This window comes from Lithobates pipiens, unplaced genomic scaffold, assembly GCF_037356315.1.
Source record: "Lithobates pipiens isolate NorthernLeopardFrog02 unplaced genomic scaffold, aLitPip1_a1.2 Scaffold_8, whole genome shotgun sequence".
Classification (NCBI taxonomy): Eukaryota; Metazoa; Chordata; class Amphibia; order Anura; family Ranidae; genus Lithobates; species Lithobates pipiens.
In genome coordinates this window covers 127,059,606-127,083,834 of record NW_027507903.1, presented here as the reverse complement: position 1 = coordinate 127,083,834, position 24,229 = coordinate 127,059,606, and the positions used below count along the sequence as shown (strand labels likewise).

Genomic DNA, 24,229 nt, shown 5'->3' with positions numbered 1-24,229 from the left:
TTATTATTTCTAATACTATAAACACCATTTTATTAATTGAAAGACATTCATGGAAGAACTACTATATATGGGGGGTATTTTGATGGGATACTACCAGAATTGTAAACTGGGATAAAAACTTTAGGTTTAAAATAAACTAGTCCTGGTAAACTTTGTATTTCTTGGATGAAACATCTCATGCTAAGAAAATGTTAATGTTGAGTAAGATTTAGCAGTAGGACTGGAGGGATGATGGTACAGTATTCAGTATGACATCAGCCTCAAACACCAATCAAAGAAAAGGTGCTCCTTTAAAAAAAGAAGTCTCTTGTCTTTATAGATCTACAAATACTGACAAATCACACGCACTGCTTCACAATGTAATCACCGTAACTAGTCTTTTAGTAATACCGGCAATGTACAGTATGTCTTGCCTATTAGATATAGTGCCAACCATTAGTTATTGAAGCACCCAGTCTAAAATTGGTTTGATGTGCAATGAAGATGTGTCAAAAGCAGTGTTTGTCCCTCTATTAAAATGATCTGATTGCTACAGGGTACTAGAAATATATTATCAATGTTCTTTGTACTAATGTATTAAAATTAGTCTTTTTTGAGCCTGAATACAATTCTACAAGAACAAAACTAGATAAGGGCAAATGATCCTGCTACGTTAAAGAGGAAGTAAACTCTCCCACTCTGATGCTTCTTTTCATTTAGTCCATTATAATAAGTAATTATCAGACTATAGCCACTGTAATCCAGCCCAAATCGCATATTACTTACTGTTTAAAGAAACTTTTAAAAACTTGTTTCCAGGGGTTAGGCAGCGCCATCTTAAGTATTGTTTTCTGAGTCCACAGTGGAGTGTATTTCAGCCCTTACATTGAGCACTTCCTGTACTGTTAACCAAGCGTCCTTCTCAATCCAATGTTTCTATGGCAACCCTGCTTCCCTGTTCATAGCTTACTTGTTTATTTCATAGTATTTACTTGTGCCGATGTCTAATGTTTGCCTTTGTCAGACTTATCAGCTTCAGCTGATAAGACTGCAGTAATGGCCAAGTTTAGACTGTATGTAAGGTCACATGGTCACATGGTGTGTAGGAGGAAGCTCTGAGTGATTAGCAGAGTTCAGTGGTGTGCTGTAGGAAGTCCTGATAACAGATAGATAAGCACATAGAGAGTGTGCCGTAAATCAGGGGAGATCTGGGCATGCTCAGTGACTTCATTCTACAGAACAAGGATTACAACAATACTAAGCAAGTAAGGAGATATCTACAAGCAGTGTTCATTAGGGTTTTTTATGCTGATTTACATGTGACAAAGTTTACAACCACTTTAACTAGGTGGCAAATCAATGGGACCTGAACCAGTTTTTATATACACTTGAATGATCCATGACCACCCTCTTGGAAAATAAATCTGATCTACAATAGATTTGGTAATTGGGAAATGCCTAATTTGAAATATATGGGAAATACAGGTAAGGTCCAGCCACTTATACTAGGGGTTATCCAAGATTTTGTTCAGGAGCCTCTTACCCGCATAGCTGTGGCCCTTAAACATCTTTCATCCCACCCAAACTATATCTGAAAAGATAGCTAATGGGCAGGTAAGTCAGAAGCCCACAGGCCTAACAATTATCAGAATATAATATCTCAAACAAGCCTTGTCTGCAGTAATCTGCACATATATGCACAATGTATCTCATTTGGTGACTGCCTGGCCCTAGCAGGGCCGTCTTTAATATTGATTGGACCCTGGGCAAAAATTTTATTAGGGCCCCCCTCCCCCCATGCAATTTCGCTCTCCACCTTCTCTGAGACATACAATAAATAGCAGCTAGACTTAAAATCAGTTTACTGTATCAGATCAGGCAGTGATTGCGATTGGTTGCCAGAGGTTACAGCATATCATTACTGCTTACTGACTGGTTGATAGAGGTTACAGCACTCCTTAAGGCTCACTGATTAGTTGGTAGAGGTTACAGCACATTTCTGCTTGTTGATTGGCTGCTAGAGGTTGCTGTACAGTAATACTGCTCACTGGTTGCTATAGGTTACAGCACATCTTCTCCTGACTGCAGGGGGGCATGATATACCTATGAATGTTGCCTTTATTTACATATCAATACAGTTGGCCTCAGCGATTTGCATATGCATGTCACTGCTATTTACATATGAATGCCAGTATTTACATGTAAACAGAGGTCTGCAGGTGAGTCATCTGTACACAACAATAGGGCAGAGCTGGGTAGCATTAGTAGCAGCACAGGACTAAAACTTCAAGGGACAAGGGAATGTAAACTGGGATAGTTGGCAAGTATGAGGCCGCTGCTTTGGGCCCCACAACAATGACAGGGCCCAGGGCAGCTGGCCCTTTTGTCCTGCCTTAGGCTGGGTTCACACAGCTGCGGGGGGAGATCCGGATGTGATTCGCACCGCAAATCACATCCGATCTCCGTAGCGATGCGAGTTCAGCCATACAGATAGTATGGCTGAATTCGCATCGCTCCCGCAGCAAACTCGCACGGGACCCTTTTTTTGGTCCGCAACAGAATCGGATCGCATGGGGGTTCACACCATGCGATCCGATTCCTGTGCTAGTCGGCAGATCGCACTGCGATATGCGGATGGATCTGGGGGTGTCATTAACATATCATTGACACTCCCAGCCGTCCGCATAGGGCAGTGTGAACTGCCGGCGGGAGTAATGCGATGCGGGAAAACGCCGCGGATTTGCGGCATTCCCGCATCGCAGCGGTGTGAACCCAGCCTTAAAGACGGCCCTGGGCCCTAGCATAACAAAATTTATAAGGAGACTCTACACATACAGGTTTACCTAATTATAGGGGAGAGGTGCACAGACAGGGAATCTTTAGAATAATGAAACTTTAGACTGTTACATGCTAAACTGATAAAAGGTAGAGCAATGTAGTGTGGCTACGTGGTAGTCAACATAATTCTGCATATGACAGTAAAATATAGCATGTTAAAAAAACTACACAATGATCATACAACTCATTATTAAAGCCCAATTTAGCAATATCATGTTTGTTTTTGTTGTAAATTTTAGAGAAGAGTGGGTAAGGGGTGCATTTATGCATGCCATACTTATACTTGTGCAAACGACTAGCAGTAGATACTTTTTCAATTGGATTGTTTAAAAATAGTAAAACATCTACTTTTACACCTATGTTAAAAAAATGTAGGGCTAATGGGAGAGCATATATGTATTTTTCCAAAAAAGATATAAACGTAGACATTTAAATTAAATTGTCTATAATTAGAAACATTTTAGTGTAATATGTTTTGAGACTGGTTTTCATGTATTATTTATTGCAGCTCTCCTTTACTCCTACAAAATGATAGATATACGGTATTTTAAGGTGGTTTGTATAAGATCCTCTACATTATTGTAATTCATCTCTGCCTGCACTGTATAATTGAAACCAGTCCATGGTTGGAAATACATCTCACACAACAATGTGAAAAAGAAGCATAGTACAAGACCTAGAAGCATGACAACTGTGATAACAATAATTCAATAATTTAAGCTACAATACAATTTAAGCTACAATACTTCCCTGGAACTACTTGATCATTTACTGGTCTAGATGTAATAATTTAATGCTAAATGATGTCTCTATTGGGAGAGAACTAATTTTATATGCACTAAGGCTTTTGCTAGCTACTATTATTGTTATGAAATTTATAATAAAACTGACTTTGGGAGCATTAACTTTGTTTTGGATTTCAAAAATATGATGTGATGAGCATTTTTTAGATCAGATTACAACTTTTTTTCAGACTACTGTCAGTTTTACATACATGTCACAGATATTTAGTATATGAATTCCTATTGTAATTCACAGCTTTATATTTTCTTCATTTACATGCAGGCCAATCTGTCCAGCAAAATGACAGTAACAAGGGTAAAAATACTACCAGGGGTGCTTCAACAGTTGTGGCAAGTGTGTTCATTTTAAGTTCGATTTGAAGCCCAGTTGCAGTCACGGAATTAGTAAGATAGACACTATATAGCCCTCCATTTTGAATATATACAATTCTATACCCACAGTTGATCCAGAGGATGGCAAAAAACAAACAATAAAGCTTGATTCAATTTGCTCCAGCAGGGGAAAAAATCGTTCCTGATTCCCCAAGAGGCAAACGGATATTCCCAGGATCATTTTTACCTATATTAGTATCCAGTTATGTTAATGTGTATCTAGGAAAAAATCCAAGCCTTTCCTAAAATAATCTACTAAGCTGGCCAGAACCACCTCTTGAGGGAGTCTATTCCACATTTTCACAGCTCTTACTGTAAAGAAGCCTTTGCGTATTTGGAGATGAAATCTCTCTTACTCCAGACATAAAGAGAGCCCCCCCCCCCCCCCCGTCCTCTGTGATGACCTTAAAGCAAATAACGCTAATTAATAATAGTGATGAGAGATATTACACTAATCAAACATAATTATTGGATTGGCAGGACAGAAAATGGATTTCCATTAAGACTTTAAAAACATTGGGAATAAAGGGTGATCTTTGTACATGACCCTGGTAGTTATTTGCACCCATTACTTCACCCTGTAACTGTCAGTTTTGATGGATAGCTTGTAAATCTGGAGAAATATATATATATAAAAAAATCTAGTAAACTGAAATAAGCATTATATAGGTAATTAATACAATTACAAGAAAGCTAAGATTGCCAACAATAAAACAGGTAGCGGGTGCTTTAGATCGTACCGTCTCAGGGCTGGAAAATTTACTGGAAATGTGAAGGGTGATGACATTTTCACCAGCAAAGATGTAAGACACACCATAACCATCATCAGCCACCTATAAGATCATAAAACAAGAATTGAAAGTCATTTTATGTATAGTAATAGAATACATATATACAGTATTTAGAGGTAGAAGCAGCTGTTTGAAATATACAGCGGGAATAGAAAATAATCAACCCCCCCCCCCTTTTAAAATAATCACATTTTGTTGCTTTGCAGCCTGAAGAGAAGACAGGCACAGTTTTCGTTTTATCCAGTTGTATTGTCTCAGTGCAACTTATAACATCCATGTGAAAGAAATAACACCAACATGTCAGAAAAAATAAGGAAAATTCCAAAACAAAATCACCGAGTTGGAAAAAGGCTCACCCCCTAAAAATAATTTGTAAACACAATCAGGTATGGCTAATCACATAAAAGCATTTGACTTTCAACTGTGAGCAGCTGTGATCATTTTGATTAGCTCAGCATGAAAAGCGCTTTCTTGGAGCATTTCAGTCACTGGTAATGCAACAGATCCAAACAATCAACTATGGGTGGCAAGGCACTGTCAAAATATTTCTGGAATAAAATTGTTAAAGACAGGCACAAGTCAGGAGATGGATAAAAAAAAAGAAATCAAAGGCTTTATCATTGCCTAGAACCACAGTAAGGTCTATTATTAACAAGTAGAATGTATTTGGTACAACACAGACCCACCCAGGATCAGGACATCACTCCTTACAGGATGAAAGTGCTAGGAGAAAACTGGTCATGGGAGCTACCAAGAGGTCTACAGTAACTCTGAAGCAGTTTCAAGAATTTATGACAAAGAATGGTCATTGTGTGCATGTGACAACAATATCACAAATTCTCCACAAATGTATTGTATGGGAAGGTTGCAAGAAAAAACCCATTGCCAAAAAAGGCCACATGCAGTCACAACTGAGCTTTGCCCAAAACGCACTTTGAAGATTCTGAGGCCACATGGAAAAAGGTGTTATGGTCAGATAAGACTAAAACTGAATTATTTAGACTCAACACCAAACGACATTTGGATGGTGAGCTGTATTGGATTTCTGCTAGACATAACACCATTCCTACAGTAAAGCATGGAGGTGGTAATATCCTGTAATAGGGGTGTTTCCTGACAAGTGCAACAGGGACTGGAGCACTTGTCAGGATAGAAGGAGAATTGGATGGGGAAAATACCATCAAATTCTTGAGGATAATCTGCTGCCTTCTACCATACAGTTGTCAATAGGCAGAAGATTTACCTTTCAACATAACAATAGCCTAAAGCACACAGCAAAAATTACCACACAGTGGTTGGAAGAGAAAAACTTGAATGCCCTTGCATGACTTAGTCAGAGCCCAGACTTAAACCCCATTGATAATTTATGGAATGACTTGAAGACTGCAGTCCACAAACGGTCACCATCAAATTTACCTGAACTTGAGCAGTCATGCAAAGAAGAGTGGGCAAATATTACAAAGTCTAGATGTGCAAAGTTAGTAGAGACATATCCAAACAAACTAAAGGTTATACTTAAAGCAAAAGGTGGTTCAACAAAATATTGACACACAAAAGTGATCCTTTTTCCAACTCAGTTATTCCGTTTTTTAAATTTTTTTACATTTATTTCTGGCATGTTGTTGTTATATTTTTCACTTGGATGTTATAAATTGCACTGAGTAAATAAAGCTGGATAAAACAAAAACTGTGTCTGTCTTCATTTAAAGCAGCAAGGTAGTAAAATGTTATTATTTTAACCCCTTCCCGACCAGCCACCGCAATTGTACTGCGGTAGGTTGGCTCCCCTGAGCAAAACGCTGCTACCTTGCATCACTTCACCTTTTGACCACTAGGGGGCATGCACGCACTGCTGGAGGCACGTGATGACTGCCAGGCACCCACGATCACTCGTAACAGGGCGAGAACCGGGATCTGTGTGTGTAAACACACAGATCCCGGTTCTCTTAGGGGAGAGGAGACAGATTGTGTGTTCATACTAAGTATGAACACCAATCTCTCTCTCCTCCTAGTCAGTTCCATCCCCCCACAGTTAAAACACACACTAGGGAACACAGTTAACCCCTTGACAATCCCAGAGTGTTAAGCCCTTCCCTGCCATTGACATTTATACAGTAATCAGTGCATTTTTATAGCACTGATCGCTGTATAATTGTCACTGGTCCCGAAAATGTGTCAAAAGTGTTTGATGTGTCTTCAGCAATATCGCAGTCCCGATAAAAATCTTTGATCACCGCCATTACTAGTAAAAAATAAAATAATAATAAAAATGCCAGAAATCTATCCCCTATTTTGTAGACACTATAACTTTTGCGCAAACCAATCAATATACGCTTATTGTGATTGTGAGGACAGCGAGAAGACTAAAACTTAAGGTAAGGAAAATGATTATTCATATTATTTTTTTAATTTTACAAAATTACCATTTCATTCAATTATAATTTGACTTTATTTTTTACCAGCACACTATTTATGCTCTCACGACTAATACAAAATATATATATTTCAATTAATAATTACCAAACAAACATAAAAAAATATACATAAAAGAACAATTCTTATTTAACTAGTAACTATTTACATATGCTTCAAATTAAACATCTTTGCCATATAACCTCTAGTACTAGGTCACCTTCTTCTTGGTGCTCTAATGTGCTTTTCCTTTGCACATAAAAATAGGATTTTTAAAACAGCTTACCTGTAAAATCCTTTTCTTTGATGTACATCAGGGGACACAGAGCCATAGTAGTTACTATGTGGGTTATAGGGCCACTGATAGGTGATGGACACTGGCACGCCCTAAGGCAAGAAGTGTACTCCCTATATAACCCCTCCCACTACTGGGAGTCCTCAGTTTTGTAGCCAAGCAATACAAGTGCATACCAAGAAGGGAGGAACCGCTGTGTCCCCTGATGTACATCAAAGAAAAGGATTTTACTGGTAAGCTGTTTTAAAAATCCTGTTTTCTTTTCTTACATCAGGGGACACAGAGCCATAGTAGTTACTATGTGGGATGTCCCATAGTAATGGCAACTGAAGGGAGGGAGACACAACAAAAACAGGAGGCCAGAGGACTCATACTGCAGCCTGCAGTATACTGTGTCCAAAGGCAATATCCTCATGATATCGATTAGATAAAATCTGATAAACGTATGAACCAAAGACCAAGTCGTGGCCTTACAGATCTGAGCCATAGAGGCCTGATGATGCACCACCCAAGAGGCACTAATCGCACTGGATGAGTGTGCTCTAACATAAGAAGGAAGGAAGAATTTTCTTCTTTAAGCTGAAGCTTGAACAATCACTTGATGAATCCATTAGGAAAACAGTGTATTTGGACGCTGCCTGTCCACATCGTTGGACCTTCTGACCATACAAACAAAACATCTGTTTTGCGAACCTGATCACTCTTACTACATCAAGGGAATGTAGTGCCTTCTCTTCCCTAGATTGAGGCTTTGGGAGAAAGAAGGAAGAACAATATCTTGGTTTAACTGAAAAAAAAAAAACGTTACCACTTTTGGTAGGAATTCAGGATGAGGACATAAAACCACCTCATCCTTATGCATGATCCAATATGGCTCTTTGCAAGACAGAACCGCTAGTTCCGATACCCTTCTAGCAGAAGAAATGGCAACCGGAAAAATTATCTTTCTTGTCAAAAAGACCCAAGGGAATTACTCGTAAAGGCTCAAACGGCTGATTTAGCAAAGCCGATAAGACCAATTTTAAATCCCAAGGATTTAGAGGTGCCTTGATAGGGGGATTAATCCGTGTTACCCCCTGAATAAGCTACGCACCAAGAGTGCGAAGCAAGAGGCCATTGAAAAAAAACTGACAAGGCCGGGATATGGCTTTTGATAGAAGTCAAGGCCAGCTTCATTTCAGATCCCATATGCAGGAAATCAGGCATCCTGCCTATGACATACTTCCTGGGGTGCCAACCCCTGGATCCACACGAAGAAAGCCTTCCAGACTCTATAGTAAAATGATTCTGGAAGCCGGCTTCCTGGCATTAATCAAAGTAGACACTACCAAAGGAGATCACCCACAATCCTTTAAAAAGTGGGATTCAACAGTCAAACCTGTTAAATTTTTCGTCCGTAAGGCAGGATGAAATACCAGACCTTGTGCGAGAAGGTTTGGCCATTAATGGCAGAGTCCGAAGGACTCCTACTGTCATCCTTATGATCTCAGTAAATCAAGATCTTCTGGGACCCACCAGAATCACCTCCTTTCGTTCCTGCTTAATCCTGTGGAGAAGGCGTGGAAGTAGCAGAACTGGAGGAAATGCATAGATCAGTGAAAAATTATCCCATGGGAAGACTAATGCATCTGTTCTGCCTGCTAGCGGATCCCTTGTTCTCAACACAAAGTTGTCGACTTTGTTGTTGAATCTGGACGTGAATAGGTCCATGTCCAGAATACCCCATTTCTGACATTTTGCTAGGAAGATGTCGGGGTGAAGAGATCATGCTCCCGGAAATAATTGTTGGCGACTCAAGTAGTCTGCCTGCCAATTCTCTATTCCTGAAATGAAAAATTGCGGATAGGCAAGGAATGTTGTGTTCTGCCCAAGATAGAACATTACTCACCTCTTTTTGGGCTGCACAACCACTCGTGCCCCCCTGGTGATTGATGTAAGCCACTGCCGTGGCCTTGTCATACTGAATCCTGATATGACAGTCCCGTAGTCTGACCGTCCCAGATTCTAAGCCAGGTGTACTGCCCGAATCTTCCAAATATTTGATAGGCAAGGTCATTTAACCTGGACCATCTCCCCTGGACAGAATCTTCTTCCAGGGCTGCTCCCCAGCCTAGAAGGCTGTCATCTGTTGTTAACCCCTTCCAGGATACAAGTAGAAAAGATTTCCCCTTTTGCTGGATAACAACCACCAGTTTTGTCTCTGACTTACGTCGGGAGCCAAGCGTATTGAAAACAACCAAGGCCTGAATCTTTTTATTCCAGACCGACGGGATGGTGTTTTTAAGCAGTTTTTGAGTGAAAACTGCGCGTAAGGGTCGGCCTCAAGGGAGGCCACCATTTCCCCTAATAATCTCATGCACAGCTCAATGGAAGGATTTTTCTTCTTTATGTTTTGATAAGTTGAATTAGTCCTACAATGGAACTGATTCTTGTCTGGGGTAAGAATACTTTCTTCTGTACAGTATCTATAACCAGCTCCAAGTACTGTAATCTCCTTGATGGTTTTAAGGAGGATCTTCCTAGGTTGAGTATCCAACCCAGAGATTTCAGGTAGTTACAGCTGTGATCAGACTATGGTTTAAACCCGAGACTGAATGATCTATTAAAAGTAGAGCCTTGAGCCCCTAATCTGGCTAAATGAGGTGCCAGAATCTTTCAGAACTCCCGTGGTGCTGTGGCTAAACCGAATGGCAGGGCCACAACTGAAATGATGATTTTATATTTCAAAGCGCAGAAATTTCTGGTGCGTGGGAAAATTTGGCACATGGAGATATGCATTATTGATATCGATTAAAGCCAAAAAACTCCCCACCTTGCAGGATGGACACAACCGATAGGATCGTGGGAAAGGATCGGATGTTTAAGTGATGATTCAGATCTTCGAGATCTAGAATGGGTATTACCTCTCCATTTGGTTCTGGAACTGTAAAAGGTTTGAGCCAAACCCTGTGCCCTGTTCCACTAAGGAAACCTCTGATATCACCGACTGGGATAATAGATGATCCAGAGGCCAGAAAGAGAGACTTATTTTTCTCTGGATCCTTGGGAACATTTTCCCTTAGAAAAAACAAGGAGACGGAAACTCTTGAAACTCTAGTCGTAACCTAGAGAAAAAAACTGCAGAAATCCATTTGTCTTGACATTGTTCCTGCCAGATCTTGAGAATTGCAGGAGCCTTTCCCCCCACCCGAACGAGCAGGGGTGCCCTTTCATGAGAAGGCTTTAGCATTCTGCTTTGTGGGCTTTTTGCCCCAAGATCTCTTCTGACCCTGGTGCTGCCCTTGGAGACTTCCCCTTGAACCTGATGGTTGAGGCCGTCGAGACTGCCTAGAGGCAGATGCCCCTGGCATAGGAGAGATAGCACGATTAAAGGAGAAATGTTTGAACCTCTTCTTTACTGGTAAAAGAGAGCTTTTCCCATTAGAGGTCCTTTGGATGTACTTATCCATATCGTCTCTAAATAGCCATACACCATGAAAGGGAAAAACTAGCTAAGAGCTTTTTACATGGTGCTTCGGCTGATCAATTTTTCAGCCACAGAACTCTGCGAGAATGCACTAGTCCAGGCCTAAGCCATGAGGCTTAAATGATAGAGTCTTTCATAGCATCTACAGTGAGACATAGTGTGTCTGATACACCAGCCTATTGCTGGGCCTGCTGATCAGGCAGAATTTCAGGTATCTCCACAAACTGTCCCTTAATGGACTGAGATACACCAATTGCAGCAAGAACCGGCTGCGTTACTGAACTTGCTAAAGACATATTGTTTTTAGAAAGAAGTTCCAACTTTTTATCTGTTGGATCCTTTAACATCAGTGCATTATCCACCGGACATGTGAGATTCTTGCTCACTGAGGCGATTGCAGCATCAATTGCCGGAACCCCCCATTTTCTTCATAGAAATCCTCTTCCATAGGATAAAGTATGGAGAATTTCTTGGGAGGATAATATTGTTTATCTGGATGTTCCCATTCAGAATGCATAAGCTTTTTTAGACATGCATGAATAGGAAAATCATCCCCAGATGGGGGAGGTTCTAATGAACCCAATTAGAGGTAGGTTCCTCAAGAGCCTGTGCTGCAGGCAGCAAATAAAGGTTGAGTAAGGGAGTACACAAGCAACCTGTCCTGTGATGCTACTCCTTCCATATTAGGATCCTCAGAAGAGGATAAATAAGTATCTTCCAAATATTTGGGAAGATCTACCTGATCCCCAGCCTCCTGCACCTCAATAACAGCATCCTGAGCACTAGATGGGAATCTGCTATGCTTAGCCCCACTATGGAGAGACATCATAGCATTAATCTTCTTTCTAAATTACAAATGGTAGAAGAAAAAACCTTTGTATAATATACACAGGGACTGAAGTATTTTATGCAACAACATACGGCTCAATCTGACTAGCCGCATCCCTCTCAAAGGAGGATGACATTCTTTTGGAAATGAATTTAGTTTATAGTGACAACCATTGACCCCTTTAGAGAAGTTCCTGGTCCCATTACCAATCATAGCCTGAAGCATAAGCACTGCTAGGTTATAGTTCAGCGTCATTAGCTGCTATTAATCCTAGCCTGGTAAAGTATAATGTGTCAAAGGGAAAAGCCTGTGTCACTAACCTGAACAAGCCATCCTCCTGCTCTGTCCCTCCACAGCCAGCAGCAGCTTCACACACACAGCGCTTAAATCAACTTCCTGCACGTGTGGCCAGCGTCTGACGCCATTAGCCAAGCCGCCCCACATGAATTACTACCCCCTTTCCTTTCAAAGGAAAGTGCTTTCCTGCGTGAGTGGCGTCCTGTGGAACATGCAGGCATGGCAGGGAGGGGGGTAAATCCTCTGCTGAGCGGCCGTGGTCTGTCTCTTTTTTTTTTTAAAGGAAACTAGTTTGGCATCCTATACCCTGAAGGGGAAAAAAACTATTTTGGGGGCACAGGAAGAGAACCAGACTCCCCTTCTTACCAGAGTATCTGTTGTGGCTGGAGGAAAGGAGAAAATGACAAGCTTCTGTGCTGTTTCCAGCGTCAGGTCGGTGAGTGCTCAATACAGCCCCCAGTGGTGACACATAGGGATGACAACATTATACATAGAAGGAGAAATTCCTGAGAAAATCTCTCTTACCTTTACCTCGCAGCAGGGTTTATCTGAGAAAAAAAAACAATCTTCACCCTTCACGGTGGGCTCTGAGACCTTTTAGGAAATCTTCAGGAACAGAGGAACCTCAGGTTACCCACAATCCTGGACTTGCAACAGCACCCTGCCAGTAAAAACTTTATGGCCTTACTACCAAAAAGTACTAGATCCCAGAGTCCAGCTCTCTAAAGAGAAGTGTTCGCAAGAAAAACCTTGTTTCTTCGGACACGAGGCCAAGGTACCATTTAGCCCATGAAAGGACATCAGAACAGATCCGGTCAGCATGGCTAGCCCCAGCAAGGAAGCTACCAGTGGAGCTCAGCACAGCACATCTTTACTCGTGACCAACACCTTAGACACTGGCGAAAAAACTGAGGACTCCCAGTAGTGGGAGGGGTTATATAGGGAGTACACTTCTTGCCTTAGGGCATGCCAGTGTCCATCACCTATCAGTGGCCCTATAACCCACATAGTAACTACTATGGCTCTGTGTCCCCTGATGTAAGAAAATAAATATATGCAATCTTTTCAATTATATGGCACACAAATTGTAGATTTGTAGACACAGACATATCGCAAATAAGAATTTTCATATCTCTGAAGTACATGTTGGATTCCACAGAAACATTCCATGTGATTCATTGTTGTTATGGGCCACTAGTACATATGTCACAGCCTGCACTATTTTGCACTGCAGTTAGTTTATCTGGTCCATCGTTTTATGTTTCTGATGGTCCTGTTTAAACTTTGAGAATTTACAGCAGCCTGTACAACCATCTACCTGACATTGCAGAAACCAAACCCTCCAAGTGGGACTTTAAGGGGTATGAAAGTATAAGCATGTAAAACAAATTAGAAGCTTTATTGTACATATATGAGTTAAAACAGGACAAATGTGGCTGTGCTTTGCAAGTTTGTGCACAATTGAAAATTGCAAACATGAAAAAAAACAAAAAAGATTGGTCTATAAATACATCATAGAGACAGAACTACCCAACTTGTTTTGAGGTGTTCTTTTTTGGCTCATTTCTTCAGGGGTAAGTGATTAAACAGATATACTTTACCTACAATAGAAAAATATAATTAAGTATCATATTGTACATCTAATACAAAACAATCCCAATACATGGGTAGCACTAACCGATATATGTGTATTGAATTGCACAGAAAGCCGCATCATTTAAAATCAAAGAAGAAGCCTGCTGCTGCCTGTTCCAGACAGCGCAATGTGAACGGAGGGGAAAGATGCCATCTGATCTGGAGCACTTCCAGCCACTGGGGTGCCAGGATCGGCCTGTCAGGGATCCACACCAAAAACCTCAGCTAGAGTACCCATTCTGCTAAATAAAGCAAGGCATAACCATCAAAACTAATATAAATCTCAAGGGAGAATGATATTTTCCTAGGATCAATGGTATTATAGATGAGGGTATAGCTTACTTGTGTTGTATTGGATAATAAAAATATCCCAGAAAGAGGTCTCAAGTTGGATTGCAAATGTTGTATAGGAGTTCCAGATATTTTATATCTGAAGACCACCTCCACAGTCAACTCAGTCTTCCCACGGATTCAGGAGGACACGGTGGAACTCCACCTGCACCGATTAGAGCTCAGCAGTAGTGTGGTTGGGACTCTCAATAGACCTTAGAATATACATTTTTATATATTTCTTTACATATTTTTTTCTATAGAAACCCACTGCTAAGCTTCCGGGTTGACTGTGGAGGAGTTCTCCAGATATTTCTGGGACTCCTATACTACATTTGCAATTCAACTTTGGAACTCTTTTTGGGATATTTTTATTATCCAAAACATCATTAGTTAGCTGTACCCTGATCCATAATACCATAGATCCTAGGAAAATATTATTCTCGCTTGAGATATATATTAGTCTTGATGGTTATTCCTTGTTTTATTTAACAGAGTCGGCTCTCCACCAAAGGTTTAGGTGAAGATTCCTGACAGGCTGTTCCTGGCGGCTCCAGTGGCTGGAGGTGCTCCATGTCAGGTGCCATCTTTCCCCTCAGTTCACATTGTGCCATTTGGAACAGACAGCAGCAAGCTCCTTCTTTTATTTTAAATGATGTAGCTTTCTGTGTAATTTAATACACTTATAAGGGTTAGTGCTACCCATGTATTGGGATCGTCTTGTATTAGATGTACAATATGATACTCAATTATATTTTTTATTGTAGATAAAGTATACCTGTTAACCACTTACTCCTGAATAAGAAAGCAAAAATGAACATATCTTGAAACACATTGGGTATTTCTGTCTTTATTATGTATTTATAGACAGAACTTTTTGTTTTTTTCATGTAAGGCCTTGTACACACGGTTGGAGATTCCGACGGAATGTGTCCTATCGGATCGTTTTGTCGGATAATCCGACTGTGTGTGATCTCCATCGGACTGTTTCCGTCTGAGTATCCGACGAACCAAGTTTTCCAACTTGTCCGTAAAATTTTTCGACAAAATGCTCCGATCAGACATACTCCAATCATGTGTAGCCTACTCCGACGGACAAAGTGCCACGCATGCTCAGATCAAATTCATAGACCAAAGCTATTGGCTACTAGCCTGAACGTAGTCCGGTTGTAATGAAATAACGTCATCACGTTATGTACAATCGGATTTTCCGTCAACTTTGTCCGACCGTGTGTATGCAACAGTTTCAGACAAAATCCGTCGGACAAAATCCAACGGATTTGGTTGTCAGAATGTCCGACCGTGTGTACAAGGGCTAATTGTGTACAAATTTGCGATGCACAGCCGCATTTGTCCAGTTTTAACTTGTATATCTTATTAATATGTACAATAAAGCTTGTTATATTTTTTCTATGCTTATACTTTCATGCCCCTTAAAGTCCCAATTAGTGGGTTTGGTTTCTGCATACTTATGATAGGGATGAGGGCAATCTTCCATTGAACAACATATCCTTGATACAATCTATTTGACAATAGTATTTAGCCAGAAGAACATGAACAGCATAAAGGCTCACATACAGCACATCCATGATTTCCTTTTCTTTTGCAAATACTGCAGGACCTGCATATTTGTAGATTACCCATGCCATATACTAAAACATACTTACCGGTCCGAATCCTCCACCGGCAGATATATGGTCTGGGAATTTCTCCAAATCAAACATTTTTAGCTGCTGTTGAGGTGTTTGAGATGTAGAGAGACGCCAGGGTTCGGACAACACCTAAGAAAGGCCCAGTAAACTATTAGGGTCAACAGAACAAAAAATTCTCCTCAGCCCCCACCCCACCACAACACAGAATTCAGGCACTGGAACAAAATAACAGAAAATATATGTCACGAATTTGCAGTAATGATTCATGCCCTGTCTGTCTGCCTACCACTGGTCTGTGCATCAGCTTTAGGGACTGAACTCTCACACCTGCATATTTAAGTAATCTTCTCTCAGCATGGCTCCACCCTAGCCTCTAACAGGAAACACTATTTAACACTGTGCACTCCAAGCCTTGACCGAGCAATAGTGTGTTTAGGCTCCCCTGTGTGTTTCCCCTGTGTGTTTCTTGGTGCGTGCTTTACACTTGTTTCTGTGTACTGACTTTGGCTTGTATCCTGACTATCCCTGTCTGCTTGTAGCCCTGACCTTTGGCGTTTTCTCCTGACTTTCCCTGTCTGCTTGTAGCCCGGACCTTTGGCTTGTTCTCCCGTCCATCCCTGTCTGCTTGTTACCCCGAACCCCTGGCTTGTCCTTCTGACTATTCCTTTTTGCCCTGCACTGCTGCTTCCTCTCCATCCACCAAAGCCTGCTGTGGGCATGAGGTGGGAGACCCTGGGGGCCGCGACCTGGAGTCAGCTGCAGCAAAGGCCATACTCACCATCACAGGCCCTGGTGAAAACCTGCTGATTTTTAGACTCCGCACCCTGGGGAATCTTACACTCTAGCTCCCTAGTCGATCTGTGTCCATGCTCAGGTGGAGCTGCTTTCCAGAACCATCCAGAGCTCCATCCGTAGCACAGGGTCCACAAGCTTAGTGGTGCACTCCTGGCCCCAACAGTGTGCATTTGTCACCTGGACTCAGGTGACCTGACAATATATGAATGTGTATCTAACTGCATATATTTGAAATGACCTTGGCCCTGTGCTGATAGAGTCGAAAAAGATTATTAAAAATGGACAAGTGAAGGCACCATCCACAGTCAATCAACTATTTTGGTGTTATTTATTTTAAAATATGATGGGTTGCTATAGGCTTCCTCAAGGCTTTTTAACATAAGGGCCAATATTTTCTGAACAGAGACAGTTGCTATAGTAGTGAAGAATATCTAGTGGTTAGGACTGACTTCCCATTCTAATATAACATATAAGTTTACCTTTAGTTCCCCTTTATTGAAAGCCACATTAAAAAGAAATGAAACACAGGTTATGGAGCAGATTCACATAAATAACAATAAACATGTTAACTTTTCTAATGACAAACATTCTCACCTGTTGAAGGAAGGGAGACTCAGTTCCCAGATACTTAGACACAAGATAGAGACAGAAAAGGTGGCGGTCAATGCCTTTTCCTGTCATTGCTAAACGATACATGAGTTGGTGACGCTCAGCAGCTGCTCGGTAGAATGCCAGACGATTTTCTCTCTGTGTGAAGATAGTTGAGAGTTTAACTGAAAGCATCATTTTATATGACAAATTAATTCATTTCAAAAAGAACTTGGTACCCACAGTTTCGTTGGGGTCCTCCATGGCCTTCACAAAATCACAGGATTCCTTGGTGCAGGATCTCACGGTCTCTGTTCGACCCTCACGGAATAAACGGGTCATAGAGGCTTCATAAGTCAAACAGAAGTGCCCTTTATCCTGTAATATCAATAAATCAAAAGGGAAATTAAGTTTACCTCGTCACCTTACGAAATGAAATTAATACTGCAATTCATTTAAGCCTCGTTATTACTGATTCTTGGTCAACTTCTTTCATAGTTCCAATAGGGCAGCGCTGAGGCTTTTTAAAAACTGTATGTACCTATATACCTCATTTCCAACACACATCCCAAAAACAAAGGGTTTGTTCCTTGCTTTAGGACAGATCTATGCAAGTTAATTTCTTTCGACTCTAGGGCAACTGTACATTCACAGATACAGACTAATATTAATAAGCCCTTTATTTCCAACTGCATACAGTTCTTTCAAGCTTGTCAGCCATCAGTGCAGTGAATGGAAGCCATGGCTTCTATAGAATAGGTCTTGGGAAGCACTGACAAAGAATCTTCTAATACCACCGCAAATCTAGCAAATCTATCTCTCTACTTATCACCTCACCCCTTCAGTCTCCTCTCGCATTACTAACTTACTAACTGACATTTTAACATGGATGTTGCAGCTCTTCCCTAAATTAAATCTTTCTAAAACCAAGCTGATGATATCCCCCCTGACCCCCCCCCCATCTGTGCCCCCCCCCTCCATGATTTTTCCATCAAGATCAATAATGCTACTATCAGTCCCTCTACTCACGCTAGGGTACTAGGCGTAATCCTAGACTATGACCTGTCCTTTCAGCCCCAAATCCAATTGTTGTCAAAAGCTTGTAAGCTTTACCTCCGTAACATCTCTAAAATTTGCCCCTTTCTAAGTAAGGAAACAACCAAGTTACTCATTCACTACCTTGTTATCTCTCACCTTGACAACTGCAACTCCCGTCTCATAAGCCTACCTCTCCATAGGCCTACCATCTCCTCTTCAGTCTTCAATGAATGCTGCTGCCAGACTCATCTACCTTACCAGCCACTCAGCGTCTGCCACCTCTCTCTGACAATCCCTCCACTGGCTTACAATTGCCCAGAAAATTACATTCAAAATACTAACAACAACTTACAAAGCCATTCACAACTCCGTCCTGAGTGACATCACCAATCTCATCTCCAAATATAGAATAATGAAAATGAACAGTGCTAGCGGAATAAAGTGCTAACATAAAAATAGTCATATTTTACCACTATTAACCCCAATTTACTGTGACCCTCGGACTACAAAGCTGGGGGTCCATCGAATTTGGTGAGTGGGGACACTTAGGGGTAGACCTTCCAACCTAAATCGTATTATATTGAAGCCTATCCATTGACACTCCATCTTAAAGCATAATATATGAACTTTATTTCCATTTTGTTCAGTATTTCATTTATTGATGCTGAATCATCACGGAAGACACTGAGCACTACATGAATGTAATTTTTTGTGGTTTAGTACTCTTTTTTATGTTAGCGCTATAAGATTTTTTTTTTCACTTGGTTTAGCATCCACTTTATATTCCAGCACTTTATTCCGCTAGCGCTGTTCATTTTCATCATTCTACTCTATATGGTTTTAGTACCTTTGCAACAGCTGCTGCGGTCTTATTCATTTTATTCAATTATTCCTTTTTAGCGCGAGTTCCAGTTTGTTTTTCAATCGTCTCCAAATATCACCCAAACTGTCCTCTCCACTCCTCTCAAGGCCTCCTATTCTGAAGCTCCCTTGTCTCCTCCTCCCATGTTCATCTCCAGGACTTCTCCAGAGCCTATCCCATCCTCTGGAACTCTCTACCTCAATCTCTGTGGTTATCTTCTACTCTGGCTGCCTTTAGGCGATCCCTGAAAACTCATCTCTTTAGGGAAGCTTATCACGCCTCCAACTAACTGAACTTTTATCACATCCATCATCTCATCCCCCCAGTTTTAACCTTTTGTACCACTTGCCCCACCCTATTAGATTGTACAATCTTATGAGCAGGACCCTCTTAACCCTCTTATATTATATTGTATTGTACTGTAACTGTACTGTCTCCCTTTATATTGTAAAGTGCTGTGCAAACTGTTTGCACTATATAAAATAGGAGAAGTTGTAACTTTTTCCCATTCCATTCAAAATGGGAAAAACATGTCTGACATGGAGATACCCTTTAACTCACAGCAGGTAATGACATTTCAGTCAACTGTGGTGGGATAAACAAAAAATAATAATATTATTACTTCATATGAGTTACTACAAATTTCCCATTCTCTTGACTTACAGAAGAAGTTGACAGTGTTTAAAGCTGAACAATCATAAAATAGAAAAAGCTATAGTAGGTCAAAAAGCACAGTGAGTAATTATGCTTTACACTAATACATACTGTTTACATTCATGGAGTATTTCTGCTTTGATGACAATTTTATGTTTTTGTTCCCATGTGTACACAGAACTACAGTATATATCTACAACATAAAGCGAATGAAAGATACTTTTCTTATATTAGACTTTGATGTTTTTATCTCACAAATAGAGCTTTCTTTTGGTAGTATTTGATCATCTCTGCGGTTTTTATTTTTTGCGCTATAAACAAAAAAAGATCGACAATTTTGAAAAAAAAACAACAATATTTTTTACTTTTTGCTATAATAAATATCCCAAAAAAATAAAAATAAAAATTCTACATATTTTTGGTAAATAATAAGCGTACATTGATTGGTTTGTGCAAATGTTATAACGTCTACAAAATAGGGGTAATATTTATGGCATTTTTATTATTATTATTTTTACTAGTAATGGTGGTGATTAGCGATTTTTAGCGGGACTGTGACATTGCAGCGGACAGATCAGACACATTTGACACTTTTTTGGGACCAGTAACATTTATACAGTGCTATAAAAATGCACTGATTACTGTATAAATTACAAAGGCAAGGAAGGGGTTGACACTAGGGGGCGATCAAGGGGTTAAATGTGTTCTATGGGAGGTGTTTCTAACTGTGGGGGGGTGGGACTGACTTCCATGGGACTGGAGGAGGAGAAACATTGCTGTTCCTAGTCACTAGGAACAGCAGATCTCTCTCTCCTCCTCTGTCAGAACAGGGATCTCTCTGTTTACATTGACAGATCACCGTTCTGGCTCTCTGAGGAGCGATCGCAGGTGGCCGGCAGAAATTGTGGCCTCCGGACACCCACATCGGTTCTGGCATCGCACCTTCCACAACTCCTTTAGCGGCCGAAGTACATCTACGGCAGTTTGCGCAGCTGTGCAGCTATGCCAACAGCAACAGGTTAAATAGTGTTTTCTCAATGTGTCTCTAAAATTCCTTCCTGTCAAATAAAGTGCATTTGCCAAAAGTCCTAAACACTTTAGCTTTATTCTGCAGGGTGATCTTCTCCTCCACTAATAATGTTCTAAAGAGTCTAAAAGAAAAAAAAAAAAAAGACACACAATATAGTGTAGTATGGTCAACTCCCAAACCTATATAAGAAAGTATTGTATGTGCTCACATTAAAAATGAGTCTACCAGTGCCAGCCCTTCCTGGTTTGGAATACACACTACTCACCATTCCTCGGGGCTGGTCCATCCATCCTCCCATCTTTTGTGCACCTGGGGGTCACAGGTGACATAGATGGTACCTCGCTTCACCAGCAGCAGGTCACATATGGGGCTGTGGATTTGTTACACCTTCTGCATCTGAAGAGGGTGCATCATGAAAGAAGAGTTGACAATGTTGATAAAAGGCATAATAAAGAATCCTGAGGGTAAGGGTAAATACTAAGGAATTGCACGAAGAAGATTGTTTTGGTAATGTATGACACATTTTTTAATGTGAGCACATACAACACTTTCCTATATAGTTTTGGGGTTTGAACAAACTACACTACATATTCTCTGTTTTTTTAAGAGCATAAAGTGTTCAGGACACACTCATACTTTTGGCAAATGCACTTTATTTAATTCAGGAATCTTAAAGAGGCATATTGAGAAAACGCTATTTAATTAATTGCTTTGTGGACTACTATTATTATTCCTGGAGCACTGGTTGTGGAACAATTCCCATTTTCCTGCAAGGGTATTATATCCATCTGCTTGGGATATAACATATTTTAGATAATTCTTTCTAGTATGCTGTTATTTCATATGAATACTTGGCAGGTGCTGTGCTTTACAGATTAATTGTAGACTTCAACAAGAAAGTGCAAATTCTACCACATATCTCTTGAGGCCCTTTATTGCATTTAATAGTTGTGTGTCATAAAAAAAAAATATATATATATATATATATATATATATATATATATATATATATATATATATATATTTCTAAGTGTTGTAGCTATAAAGCTGCCATTTTTAGACCCTTAAAAACAACAGATTCTGTTTAAGAACATAGCTGGGCACCATCCACTGGCCTACGCTGAAAAGAAACAAATGAATAACCTGAGGAACATAGATAATAAGTAGATATTTTTCTGTGACATAGCACTTTAGGAACTCTTTACCCGGTAGTGAGCCAGCTGTAGTGAAATTTGGAAGAAAGCATCGGGGCTGCTCCGGCACTTTTTGATAAGTCCTTTCCCAAAATCTGTGAAACGAAGGCAGTTAAAGTCCACATCATCTGCTAGGGTCTTGGCTGTGAAGTAGGAGTGTTCAATGGCCTCACGACACTAGACAAATGTAAATTTCACTATTAAAGTTATTTTTGCCTGACAAAGACCTTATAATACATTCAAAAAAACTCCAAATGAAGCAATTAGGTAGAAGAGTACTAAGGCACTCTTACTTATAATCAGGAAACGTATTACTTAATGAACCAGGATAAAATGACAATTATTAACAAATGATAATTAATCTTTAAGGAGGGAGAGTCTTCATTCATATATCCATAAAGAGATGTTTAAAGTAGAACACTTAAGTAGCAATAAATGTTAATTAACATTCCCAGGTGCCATTGTTCTTTTTCAAGCCAACAGCTCAACATTTTGCAAAATTTTGCAGATGTTCAAAACCTAACCTGGAATAACTACTGACAGTTTAATAGAAGCCAATAATTGCATAAAAAATGCATACTAATTAGCGGGAATTGTTATTTTTTTCAGTGCAGGGTACACAGAAGTGAATATTTTATTTGTTCCTTCAGCCACAAGTGATCTTTTTTAACTTCTAACTGTTGCATACCAACAGCAGAACAGGAAAATTAAAGGATAAGTTTAAAAAAAAAAAAAAATAAATGCACATTTTTTTGCAGGTAAAAAAATTAGCATTTTTTTTTAGGGCACCTGCAGAGCATTGCACTGAAGATCAGCAGATCACAGGTGCAATCTCAGGCTCCTGCAGACCCCCAGCTTAACTGTCTGCCTGTACCTCATACAGGGAGGCAGTTATTTGAGCCCGGATTCACAATTGTGCGATGTCAGACATCACATGTGATTCGCACCCACACTGCGGTGCCAATCACATGCGATGTCTGTGCAGTGCGAGTTCAGCCATACAGTTGTATGGCTGAACTCACATTGGATTCATACAAAAAAGATGCAGAGACTTTTTTTTCCCCCATACTGGAATCGGTCCACAGATCACAGTGCAATTCCTGTCCGAATCCACAGTTCGCACTGCGATCTGTGAACCGATCTGTGGGTGTCATTAGGATTGTATTTACATCCGCAGTGGTTCGCAGGGGGCAGTGTGAACTGCCTGCAGGTGAGATGCGATGCGGGAACCGGCGCTGGAATCGCACTGGTTCCCACATCGCTACAGTGTGAACCTCAGAACAGGAAGATCAATGGACTATGAGAGTGCTTGCCAGTGACCTTGTAGTGCATTGGGAACTACAAACTGTTGGCCACAATGGCTGACAGTGTTTTTAAGCATTCATTCACAGGAATCTGTAAATGAATAATGCAGGCGTGTGGGCGGAGCCCAAAATGGCCGCACTGTTTTGGAAATGTGACAGCAGGTGCAGGGAGAGGATCCCCCATCACAGAGAGGAGGGATGGGGGGTAGAGGCTATAGATGCTGTAGCATGTTACATGTTCAAACCAAAAATAGGGTGGAATATGTAACCTGTTCCAACGGTGAACTTATCCTTTAAGTGCTCAGGACAAGGTTCAGGACAGGAGGCTTTATTATAATGAACTCACAGAATGAACATAATGCAGAACTTAACATTAATATATATATGGAAAAGGCAACTGTTGTAGCAGGGGCAATTAACTTATGCTGGGGTGCAAATACTCTGTGCTCTACTTCAAAAAATTAGAGTCGACTGAAATCTTCTGTTTTGTTGCTGCCACCTAAAATAGACCTGAACTCAAAAAGTGAAGTTATGCTATGCTATAAATAGAGAGCATTAGGGATGGGCGAACGATTGCAATGCATTGCAGAGCCGAACAGTGCATTGCAAGCCCTGATTGGCTGAAACTTTCATTGCTTCGGCCAATCAGGGCACAGAGCACTGTCAGAGTCATGATTGGACACTGTCATCATGACTTCATCCAATCATGGCTCATTCCCGCCCCACAGTATAAAAGTATTCTTTCAATGACAGCCATTTTCAGTGTGATTTCAGCGTGGAGAGAGATAGAACAGGGCTCTGTTCAGTGCTATTTGTTAGTTAGCGCGCTATACTGTGCTATTTTGCTCCAATTGTCACTGTAGAATATTAGTTTAGTGTCAGTCTAGGGATAGTGTGAGTGTAGTGAGGAGGACCATCATTCAGCTTTGCATAGTGTACAGCTAGAGTAGGGACAGTTAAGATAGTTTCATTGTAGTGTAGTGAGACCGTGTCAGTAATCTTGACATTAGTATAAAGCTAGAGTAGGGACAGTTCAGATAGCTTCAGTGTAGTGATGGTTGAACAC

General features: G+C 40.5%; 1 protein-coding gene across 2 annotated transcripts in view; it reads right to left on the bottom strand.

Moving 5' to 3' along the window:
- The window catches only part of CPT1B (carnitine palmitoyltransferase 1B), an 84,361-nt gene that overhangs the window by 3,425 nt on the left and 56,707 nt on the right, over nucleotides 1-24,229 (bottom strand). For both annotated transcript variants that reach the window (XM_077473030.1, XM_077473031.1), the window contains exons 14-18: nucleotides 21,872-22,036; nucleotides 17,326-17,460; nucleotides 17,089-17,241; nucleotides 15,715-15,828; nucleotides 4,733-4,825 (exon numbers count right to left, since the gene is read on the bottom strand). In XM_077473030.1, coding sequence (XP_077329156.1) covers nucleotides 4,733-4,825; nucleotides 15,715-15,828; nucleotides 17,089-17,241; nucleotides 17,326-17,460; nucleotides 21,872-22,036 — 660 coding nt within the window. The remainder of the gene's footprint in view (nucleotides 1-4,732; nucleotides 4,826-15,714; nucleotides 15,829-17,088; nucleotides 17,242-17,325; nucleotides 17,461-21,871; nucleotides 22,037-24,229) is intronic.